Here is a 12,571-nt window from a genome sequence, read left to right on the forward strand (position 1 = left end):
GTTAGTAATATCAACTCCAAGATAAGCGTGACACGCCGTGGAATGACGTTTTGGGTTAACTCAGCTCACTCTCACTTCATTTAGCTTAAACTGTACAACCATTTCTTTCTGGTAAGTCATTAAAAAAGGAAATTTAAGAATTCCTAAAAAAAGAAGCGGGTAGGGACGCTAAACTAAAACATAAATTTTCATTTTTAACTTGGTGAAATTACAAATTCTTTTGTTATTGTTTTCAGCAGTATAAACCATATGGTACAGCCACTGTTTTCCTAATTTACTGTATTGTTCCATAATTAGCGCTGGGCACTTGCGTCAGTCACTTTGGAGGCGCTTATTAAAATAATGAAATGCAAATCAAAATTTACTTACACACGTCATGATCAATAAAAACATTGGAATTGAGGCAAAATCATCAATAAATATAAGCTGGAAAGGTAAAATGGTAATTGTATGTTGACATTAGGTCAATTTCTTAACACACATGTTATTGAGGTGAGGACAAGAAAAAAAAATTGTTTGCTTGCCCTCAATTGAATTTTAACAATTGGGTCGGTCGGTCGGGATTTCTTTTTTTTTTCTTCTTTTTTTAAAAAAATTACTAACCAACTCTACTGTTTGTAATTAATTAAGGCTCAAAATATGAAAAATCAGACAATTTTGGTCTCAAAATGAATCAACTAACATTACAAAACAACTAAAATGTTGAACAAAAACTCTAAAATACATTTTTTTACATCTTCAGAATGCAAAAATTTGAAAAGAAAAAAAAAACTTTTTCAGGAATTTCCAAAATTAGGGTCGGTATTCTTTTGTACAGTAAATAGAAAAAAAAAACTTTTTTCTGATTTCCAAAATTAGGGTCGGTCGGTTGAGGGCAAGCAAACAACTTTTTTTTTTTGCCTGATGAGGCAATGGCCAAGATAGGGTTCAATTATTTTAATAATTTCTAGAGTTTCTTTACACTGGTTGTGGGTTTAAAATTTAAAAACCCACAACCTTGCGATCATGAGTCCAATACTCTACATGTAGCTACTGCACCCAGGGCCGGATTTACCATAGGGCCAGATGGGCCCAGGCCCAGGGCCCCAAATTTTGGGGCCCCAGCTTCAATTCAGACTAAAATAGTCAAAATAGAAATTTTTTTTGCACGCCAGGCAAGAAATGTCCTAATAAAATCTCAAAACTTGGCCACTTGAGTGCACATGCCTTCCTCTCGCTACGTTGGGGGCCTCCAAATTTTGGCCTGGCCCAGGGCCCCAAAAAAGGTAAATCCGTCCCTGACTGGACCACAGGACCCACTACTTTACTGCATTCTAATTTTACATGGCCATATTAGCAAATTGTTGATTTTCATATGCCGTTTGCTCTGCTTCTTTCAAAACAGATTTGAAGTCTGCAAGTGAAAGTACACAATGGCTTCCAGGCCTTCATGTTCCACAGGAATCCCAATCAGTCATCAGCATTCATACAACCAAATGTTACATCTTGGGAAAAGACTGTATGGGTTTCAAAATGAAGACACCTTCTGTGATGTCACCATCAAGTTCCCAAACAAAGTCTTCAAAGCACACAAAGTTATTCTTGCTGCTGGCAGTGATTTCTTCAAGGGAATGTTCAGCAGTAACTTTCAAGAACAAACATCCGATGAAGTAAATCTTGAATATGGGGACATTGAAATTTTCGAGCCACTTCTAGAGTTTCTTTACACCGGGAATTTTACTGTCAATCCAGAGGATTCCCTCGATGTCCTGGAAATGGCCAATTTCTTGCAAGTCCCTTATGCCTTCAGTGCTTGTGCTGATTATTTGGCAGAAAACCTCACCGAACAAAGCTGCAAAGATCCCAATCATGTGATGGATTTAGAAGAATTGGACAGAATTATTTCACTGGCTTCTAACGGTGCTTATAAGCATAGAAAGCTTTCTACAGCTGCCCATGAGTATATCAAAGCAAACTTGAACCACATTCTCCAGGGAGGAATAGGGCCGAATATACCAGTAGATGTACTGTATGAGATACTATGCCAAGGGGAAGAACTTGCTCTCTTGTATTCAGAAGAAGAGGTAATTTGTACCTTTTTGCTTTTTTAGGATAATCAAATTAATACACCATAAAATATATGCTATCAGCATAAACTTAAAACTGGCTTTCGACACCTTTGTCACTGACCTTTATATTAATGAAAATCCCAATTTGAATTTGCTTCCTAGTCACTTTTTTAAAACCAGCTAGATTTGGAAGTGTTTTTATCTTGATCACCGCCCCAATCTTTCTCCCACCTGTAACTCTCTGCTGTCAGCTGACCTGTCTCTTTTTTCTCTCATACAAATCCTTCTAAATTGTCATCTCATAACATCACCCAAAATATTTAAAGAAATAATTACAGATATTTTTGGAACCTATGCATTTGTCAATAATAAAAAAAGGTCATTAATGACCTTTCGATGACAGATAAGAACAGTCTTCTCTGCACTTATAATGGCACCCCAACCATATTTTCATGTGGATTCTGTACTTATAGTTTAGTTTCATTGTTTCAAGCACAGATTGAATGTTAATACATGTGGCTTTCTTTTAAATTTCCGTACAACAGCTACTTTCAATGTTAATGGAATGGTTGACTCATGACTGGATAAATCGCAGGAGACATGCCACCCACCTGCTGAAGAAGATACGTTTAGGAGTGGTGCCCCACAGCAGGCTAAAGAGCATCTCCGAAGGTACCATCACAGAGATACCTGAGTGCAGAGATATCTTTAACACAGTTTTTGATCTCCGCAGCAGACAGTCTGCTCCTCCTGGAGTGGTTCTAAGCTACAGCCATCCAGAGCTGTTTGCACCAAGAAGTACTGTAATGGTAGGTTGCAAATTTTATAATTTTTGGAAAATTAAATCGCTATATTTTGTAGGGAATGTATGACTGATTTCATTAAGGGATGTCCTTGTTAAAAATGTTTTGTCAATTTATTTCCAAATTACAGAAGTTTCATCATATCATATCAACTACTTGTAGAAAATGAGCTTATTGACTGTTCAGTGCTACAAGTGGGTAAGTGCAATAGCTGCCTTGTGAACATTTGGCAATTGGCACACAGTATACTGTACTCATACACATGGCAGCTACACGACCGCGCTATAATTGCACTTACCCTCTTCTGGCACTGAGTAGTTGTTATATTCTTGTCTGTATATTTGTGCTTTCTTTTGAATCTTAAATATGCCTCAAAAAGTTAGGATGAATGTTGCAGCTCATTCATATCAAAGGCAACTTATGATTTGAAACCTTACTTTGAGGCAATTTGTATCAGAAATCATAACAATTAAAGTGTCATAATTTCTTTGCTCAAAATGTTGACTACCCTGGCAATATTTGCATAAATGTACCTAAGGCAGGTTCTTTAGGTGTGAACAAAAATATGAATAATATATGTTTTACTTCAGCCAAATTGTCCTAATTGTACTAATTGACCAATATTTAAAAAATTATGTCTTAATGTTTGTGATGTTTTAAAATGTAAGACTGATGTACTAAAGATCTGTTTACCCACATTTCTCTTTTTACACATAGGCTTTGATTGGAATTGGAGGATATGAAGACCAATCGGAATCTTTTGTGCAATATTTTGATTCGGGAGAAGACAGGTGGATACCGTTACATCAATTTGCAAGATTACCATATGCAGAATTAACAGACCACAGCACCATTGTTGTAGATGGTAAACTCTTCGTAGCAGGTGGTAAAACCTGGGACTTGACACCAGCACAGAAAAGCGCATCAGCAGGAAAGAACTTCCACTGTTATTGTGAGAATACAAATACATGGATCGAGCTTCCATCAATGCATACTGCAAGAGAGCAGTTTTCACTGGTTCATCTAGACAGATACATCTATGCTATTGGAGGACAGCAAGAGGATGTGGATCTGTTGTTCAATCCATGGGTGAATATAGAAAGATTCAATCTTGATACAATGCAATGGGAAGTGATGCCTCATCAACCCTGGGGTAGCTTCAAACCATGCGCAGTTGTATACAAAGACAAGATATTGGTGTATGGACCCGATGAGTATGATGATTCACCCGGCGAGCGCTCTACCTACTATCTTATGGCGTACTATCCAGATATCGACACCTGGAAGACTGTGTGGAAAGACCATCGTGTGTCGGGGTATAGACAGTCTATTCTTACAGTCGTCGACGATGTTTGTTACGAAATACGGTTCGTTTTTGAACAACGAAATATACCAGTTGTCAGAGAAGTGATATTGGACTTGGAATCGGATCCTCCGACGATGGAGCTTGGTGGCTGTGAGGATCAATCATCCATTGAATGCAATGAGGTGTGCATCAAGGAGCAACTTTATACCATCATCACATTCCCAGGATATGTGAACAAGAAACCAACCAATGAAGGATCATGGTTTCATTCTAGTAGCGTTGATGGCGCCGCCGCCAGTGTGATTTGTTTTACATTTGATAAATTGCGCCTCATGTAAGATTTCCACATTATCCATATAATGTAGCCTGCAAGAGATGAAGCATGGTTCTTATGTCAATAGACCATTCCTAGAATTGGCACTTTCCTGTCATTGATGGGGTAAACATCGATATCACATATTATAGAATAACGAAAGCAAAGTCAACAAGGGTATCCACAAGATTAGCAAATAACGAGATAATCACTTGATACCCTTCTTGACCCTGTTTTCATTATTTTATAATACATGATATTGATGTTCACCCCATCAACGACAGAAAAGGGCCAATTATAGAAATGGTCTATAGTATAAGTACAGTTTGTGTGGTGCAGTTGGATGACCTCTGGACTAGAAATCTTTATTGTGCTGGTTTGATGCCACCAATTCTGATTATTCTGCACTATCAATTTATTGTGTGTCAGTTACCTGAGCTTCCTCTTGTGCTTTTAAATATAATAGAATATATTTAATGAACTTTATTGTCTAGAATGATTTATAAAATATAGCATTTCTTTACATTCCAATTCCATATCTATTGATATATTCATTATGACCAGGTACTATTAATTGTAGTGGTTGTTGAATCTTAAAATTTAACAGACAATCAGTGACTTGTTGAATCAAAACACCATAAAATTCATAAATATGCAGATTTTGGCATATAACAAGAGTTAATATAGTAATTAAGGCAGCTGTGTACTCTAGACATTGTTTCTTGCGCAAAATTGAGTTTTTTTGATATGATTGTACTTTGTTATGTTTTTTATAAATACAAGGAATGAAAATCCAGATTTGTAAGCTCCAACTGCAATATTTTAAGGATTTTATTTAGAAAAAACTATTCCACTCGTGTTTGCAATTGAAAAGGAAAGAAAATCTTTGTTATACCAGCAGGGTACACGCTGCGCAACAACGCATCGCGTTGCGTGTCATCGCGCAATTTGTTAACGCACAAATACGCTACGATACGCGACGCTTATCTGCATGCGCGGCGCATCTTATGGAAACACCACAGAAGCACAAAAACCTAGTGGTCAAATGGCTCTGTTTTAGCTGATAAAATGTGGGTTTTTCCAAGTTCTTTCCGCCGATTTAAATATCAAGTTATGAATGGATTTCGCTCAAACTTCTTAAGGGGCCGTGGATTTACCCGGTGTTTATGTAATGTAAGGTAGAAAAATAAAACTGCCGCATTCTCCTGCGAGATTCGATGAAAGTGCAAAATGTGACCACTTTAATCTTCAACGGCCATTATTTCAATGTTCATTTTCTCGGTAAAATGACGATTTAGGTACACGATAACTCAATAAATACAGCATCTATAGGTAAGCAAATATGATCATCGTAAAAAGCATGATCGACTCATTTTTTTATATTTTGGTCTTTTTCCAATTTTAGGCATCATTTTGTGCAAATAGGCGTTTGTGAATTTTAAAAGTTCAATTTGATGCCTTATATGGTCAATATCTCAAAAAATAAGGCCAATATCAAAAAAAATAAAAAATAAACGTTTATGGAATGGAGCCTCAAGATTGAGCTAAAAAACAAAAGAAAATATTTTGGAAAGAGTGTTTTTTTTTTTTGATGTACATAACAAATATTGCCAAAATCTCACTTTTTGTGATTTTCTTCATAATTGTTGTTTTTACCCCAAATCTGTATTTATATTAAGATTTATTGATGTCTTGCCTTCATAAAAATGTATACTTTTATATGTCTTCTTGAATAATTACAAAGTTATTGCACTTTTACTACATGTATGTCTGAGAGTACACAGCCTCCTTAACAAACCAAGCAAATGACCAAGCTGAAAGCAATATTAAATAAAGCCAACATCTGATATATGTGTACATCCATAGGATGCACCTCTCGGCTACTACATGTAAGTGTGTCTGTTTTACATAATAGCTAGAAATAAATACCAGACGCATCTCAAGTGGAGGTCATTTTAAATCATCCCAAAGTCACATGGTTTTGGAATACAAAGACCATGCTTAAACCATGTAACTTGGAGATGATTTGAAATGACCTCCACTTGAAATGAGTCTGGCTAGGAAATTCCTAGCTATCATGTAAAAAGAGACACACATAGCTGCCGTCAAGCGCATCCTTTTGATATGGATGTACACATAATATATTACAGTTTTGTAACATAAAGTTAAGATAAAACTAAGTATGTACATTTAGTTACCAGGCCTGTAGCCAGGGGTGCAGGGGTACTACACACCCCCATAAATCAGCAAAGGGTCTGCTTTGTCTATAAAAATTATCAAAATCAGGCCAAAAATGTCAAAATTTTAAATCATGAACTTTCTCAGAAATTTGTTCTAAAATACAGGCTCCAAAAATCAATTGTATAGGGGGTTAAAGTCTGGATTTGCATGGGTAAGAATGAAGATTTCTCATGAAAGGGTCTCAGTTGGAGCTGTCACCCCCCCCCTAAGATATCCTGGCTACGGGCCTGATAATCACTATTGTAGAAATTGTGGTTAAGATACAAACACTATGAATTTACATTGGAGATATGCATAACACTAACAGAACAAGTTCTTTGCAATGTGTATTCAACAACTCTTTCTATACCTTTGTACAGGAGCCAACCGTTGTTAAACCGTGATGAACCCACACTTTTACTTACGCGCGACCGCGTAAAATTCGTCATGCCTGGAACATTTGTGCGTATGCCAGCTTACAAGTTGAATTAAGTATTTTTCAGGTAGCGGCTAAACATTGCCGTTTTATTCTGTAGTTTTACTGCTGATATCAAAAGAGAAATCATCGAAGTTTTTGCAAGGCTGAGTGGCAATGTTGAACTGACATTCCTCGTAAAATAATCGTGAATTATACGATATTTAGCTTCTTTTCGTTGTTGAAAGGATTCAATCATGTTTCACGTTGTTCATCACCGTTTAACAACTCGCGTTCAGCGTCTGCATTAGCTTACTTAGCTCGGGCAGCTAAAGCTGCCCTCATGAAGTAAACCACGCAGGCAACGCGGACGCATCGGTGATGAACAACGGTGAAACATGATTGAATCCCTAAATGAAATAAGCTTTGGGTTTAGTCCAGGTGGATATTATGTGTACAATGTACTGAGATCAGGTCTGAAATTGTATTTGTGTATACCAGCCTTAGCAATTGTTTCTACCATATACAGAACGAGCTACGACATAAATAAAGCTTTATTAATTATATTACAGAAATATAATAATTAACTTGTATAATGATTATGTAATAGATGAAATATGTAATAATACATTTTTTTGGTATTTATTGTGCAATATATTTATTTTAGTGCAATGGGCCCCAGGCCTAAAATCAACATGTGTAAATAAAACTTAACATAATGGAGAACTGAAATACACTGTGATTGTTTTCCTTATGGGGCCGTCCATAATTTTCGCCATTTTAAGTTATGCACAAAGCGCATGTAAGAGGGGGAGGGGTAAAAATTTGGTCATGTGTGCATAAGAAAAATGGCGATTTGTTTGAGCAATAAAAAAATATGAAAGTGTAAAATAATGGTATTTTCCCAACATTTTATTCATACATGTAGTTAATAACCTAAGAAAATTTTAATGAAATTAATTAACAAATTCTATAATATACCAATAGTGATATTTTCTTTAACGTTTTATTTCGAGTCTATTATGCACAGTGGTCCTATAAACGTTTTGCATGCAATAAGGAATGAATGGTGTTAAACTTTATCCGAAAGTTTATCTGATATGAAGAAAGAAAATAAAATTGCAAGGAGACCTTCACACCATTCCTACAGTTTAATTTTGATTTTATAGTGGGTACTCCTGCACCAAAGTTGCATCGTATATGCCCGCACTAAGGTATCCACATAGTATTTGGATCAGTAGTAGGCCCCTACTCATGCAACATTTTCGCCATTTTATTTGTGCATAACTCGAGGGGGGGAGGGGGGTAAAAAGTTATGCACGCTTTGTGCGTAAGTGAAAATGGCGAAAATTATGGATGGCCCCTATACCTAAGTCTCATAAACCCTTTGACATTAATGCTTTAATTTCTTAAATTAGATACCCAGGCGAGTTTGGACATACTGGGCAATAGTATAGACTAGTGTTTGTTTTTCCTACTCCAGGGTACACAAATATATGGAATCTTTCCTACATCAGGTACTCACAACCATTGCATATTATTGGGCACCCAGGTGTAGGAAAGATAACACTACCCTCTATCATTGCACATTATTGGGCATCCAGGTGAAGGAAAGATAACACTACTCTCTACAATTGCATATTATTGAGCATCCAGGTATAGGAAAGATAACACTACTCTCTACCATTGCATATTATTGGGCATCCAGGTGTTGGAAAGATAACACTACTCTCTACAGCTAATTAAAGTTCTTTGTCAAGACCATAGGAAAAACTTACGTTTTTCTGCTGACAGTTTCGCCAGAAACCTTCTGGCTTTCTCAAAGCGATTGATGTTGTTATTGATCCATCTGCTTGGAGCGGGAATCCCGGCCGGATGTTATTGTTTTACCGGAAGTACTCCTGTCTCCAACGTTGGTCTTGAGCAGAGGATCAAAGATGTGGCTCAGAAAGAATGTCCCCTCGTCTCTGTTCATGGTGTTACATACATATATCGATTTATATTGCGCCTATACAATTTTAGCTCTAGGCGCATTACAATTAGAGAAAACAAAGAAAGAAATAGCAATAACAAGAAATGGATCAAATTGGAAAAAGATGGGTTTTTAAAAGCTTTTTGAAGCTGGCCAGTGTTTGGGCCTCCCTGATGTTGCATGGGAGGTTGTTCCAAATTCGAGGACCAAAGGAAGTGAAGGCGTTATCACCAGCTAATTTGATTGTGGGAGGAATGGAGAGCCGAGTAGTATCCATGGAAGAGCGTAAATGACGAGATGTGGTGTAGGAATGAATTCCAGATTGAAGGTAGAGTGGAGCTATGTCATTGACACATTGATATATGATGGTGAGGATCTTGAAATTGACACGCTCCCTGATGGGCAACCAATGTAAGTCCTTGATGTATGGGGTTATGTGGTCACGACGTTTGAGGCCGTAGATGAGACGCACTGCCCTATTTTGAATACGCTGCAGTTTGGATAAATTGATGTTGGTGGTGCCAGCAAGGAGAGAGTTGCCGTAGTCGAGGCGAGATAATATGAGTGCACGGATGATGTGATGGCATGAGTCTGTATCAAGGAAGCGCCTGACTCGAGCAATATTGCGAAGTTGGAAGTTAAGAGTTTGGCAGAGTCCAGATACATGGTCATTCATGGATAGAGGTGAGTCAAGTTTAACGCCAAGGTTACGAACTGAAGTGGCAGGTTTAATAACAGTATCGCCAACCATAAGATGAAGTGAAGAGGAGACGAGATTGATATTGTGTGGTGAGCCAAATACAATGAACTCGGTCTTGTCCATGTTTAGTTTCAAGTTATTAGATTTCATCCAGTTGCTTAATTCAAGAATGCAGTTTTGTAGACGATCAACAGCCAGCTGAGAATGGGATGCAATTTTTGGATTAAAAGATGTATACACTTGCGTGTCATCAGCATATATGTGGTACATCAGGCTATGATTACGGATAATGCTGCCAATTGGGTAGATGTAAACAGTGAATTGAAGAGGTCCCATGATGGATCCTTGGGGGGTACCACAGTCCAAATCGGTATTATCCGAAAAACAGTTTCCAATGCACACACGGCTATGACGATCAGTAATATATGATTTAAACCAGTCTAAAGGCGGACCAGAAACATTAAACGTGGTTTGAAGACGACTGATGAGGGTGGTATGGCTTATCGTATCGAACGCCGCCGTCAGATCGAGCATGGCCATGACGACGACATGATTTTTATCCAGCTCACATAGAATGTCACTTTTAACTTTAAGTAAAGCAGTTTCTGTACTGTGGCCAGTTCGGTAAGCCGACTGATGGTCTTCATACATATGATGTTCATTTAGATAGTCTTTGAATCTGTTGTCTCCTCTCTTGCGAATCCATATTGATTCCTTGACCCATCGTGCCCTGCGGTTTTCTTCCCTATCAAGGATTGATGAGCTGTCCCAGTCTATTAAATGATTGGCCCTTGACACGTGATCTGTGATGGCTGACTTGTTAATTTCGGTAAGCGATTCCTTCCTCTTGGATCGTGTGTACTTAAGTTGGCTAGCTTTCTCCGCTTCCCTTTTGTGTTCATTCATGCGGACACCGAACTGTCTTTTTGTCTCACCAATATATGATTGGGGGCAGTTTTTGCATGGTATTTCATATACACAGTTCGCTGTTTTTTCTTTGCCTTGTTTGTCCTTTGGATGAACGAGCACATTTCTAATGGTGGTATGGGGTTTCATGGCCGTAGAGACGTTGTGTTTTCTCATAATACGACTAATCTTTTCAGAGACTCCCGCCACGTAAGGAATTACAATGCTACCTTTGCTCTTGTCCGTAACAATAACATCCGGCCGGGATTCCCGCTCCAAGCAGATGGATCAATAACAACATCAATCGCTTTGAGAAAGCCAGAAGGTTTCTGGCGAAACTGTCAGCAGAAAAACGTAAGTTTTTCCTTTGGTCTTGACAAAGAACTTTAATTAGCTGTTTAATCAACAGACCTGATGAACCTCTTCAGTCACTACTCTCTACAATTGCATATTATTGGGCACCCAGGTATAGGAAAGATAACACTACTCTCTATCATTGCATATTATTGGGCATCCAGGTGTTGGAAAGATAACACTACTCTCTACAATTGCATATTATTGTGCACCCAGGTACAGGAAAGATAACACCACTCTCTATCATTGCACATTATTGGGGGTCCAGGTGTAGGAAAGATAACACTTCTCTCTATCATTGCATATTATTGGGCATTCAGGTGGAGGAAAGATAACACCACTCTCTATCATTGCACATTATTGGGGTGTCCAGGTGTTGGAAAGATAACACTACTCTCTACAATTACATATTATTGGGCACCCAGGTGTTGGAAAGATAATACTACTCTCTACCATTGTATATTATTGGGCATCCATGTGTAGCAAAGATAACACTACTCTCTATCATTGCATGTTATTTGGGTACCCAGGTGTTGGAAAGATAACACTACTCTTTACAATTGCATGATATTGGGCATCCAGGTGAAGGAAAGATAACACTACTCTCTACCATTGCATATCATTGGGCATCAAGGTGATGGAAAGATAACACGTACTCTCTATCATTGCATATTACATGTATTGGGCATCCAGGTGTAGGAAAGATAACACTACTCTCCACCATTGCATATTATTGGGCATCCAGGTGTAGGAAAGATAACACTACTCTCTACAATTGAATACATGAAATACAAAACCCACCCAAGTCCATGGGAAGTGATTTTGAGAGAAGAACATGTGTATCATTTTAATTCCTTAAGTTAGATTTACCTGGTCAATATGGTAGGTTTTACGTGCAAATGAGTGGATTAAACTGTATAAAGTATGGCGATTAGCATTTCAGGGACTTTGTAGGGTTCATTTTAAATTTTGGACTTGAGTGTTTTTTTTAATCATATACAAAGACAACAACTTTAGAATGAGATTACCACTAGTAAGATAATACAAAATAAAGCACACAGGTATGTATAATGTTGATAAGCATTCTGCCATGTAATATAAACCACACACGTTCCTTTATTAAACCCTTTTTTTTTTCAAAAGTCACTCTCCAGCAATGAATGTGTTACAAGTGGACTTTTATACATACTGGATTTCAATCAATGTGTTACAAGACTCAAATCACGGCATTTGGTGGTTCTTTCATACATGCTATTTCTCACATGCTCAATAGACACAGATGATGAATTTGAGTTGTTCTTTCATACATATGACAGGCCTATGTATAGCAAGAATGTCCCATGCTTAACTTAATTTGGCCAACGTATGGACTTGGGTGGGTTTTGTATTCATATATTCAATTGCATATTATTGGGCATCCAGGTATAGGAAAGATAACACTACTCTCTATCAGTATCTCTATAGTAGTGTTATCTTTTCTACACCTGGATGCCCAATAATATGCAATGGTAGAGAGTAGTGTTATCTTTCCTAC

At 37.6% G+C, this 12,571-nt stretch overlaps 1 protein-coding gene across 1 annotated transcript; it reads left to right on the forward strand.

Moving 5' to 3' along the window:
- The first annotated feature begins 36 nt into the window (after window positions 1-36).
- LOC140155295 (kelch-like protein 38) lies at window positions 37-5,003 on the forward strand. Its single transcript, XM_072178071.1, has 4 exons — window positions 37-111; window positions 1,385-2,063; window positions 2,594-2,857; window positions 3,569-5,003. Exons 2-4 carry the CDS (start codon window positions 1,413-1,415, stop codon window positions 4,493-4,495), a joined length of 1,842 nt encoding a protein of 613 aa, XP_072034172.1. The 5' UTR covers window positions 37-111; window positions 1,385-1,412; the 3' UTR covers window positions 4,496-5,003.
- The last annotated feature ends 7,568 nt before the right edge of the window (window positions 5,004-12,571 follow it).

This window comes from Amphiura filiformis, chromosome 6 (assembly GCF_039555335.1).
Source record: "Amphiura filiformis chromosome 6, Afil_fr2py, whole genome shotgun sequence".
NCBI lineage: Eukaryota > Metazoa > Echinodermata > Ophiuroidea > Amphilepidida > Amphiuridae > Amphiura > Amphiura filiformis.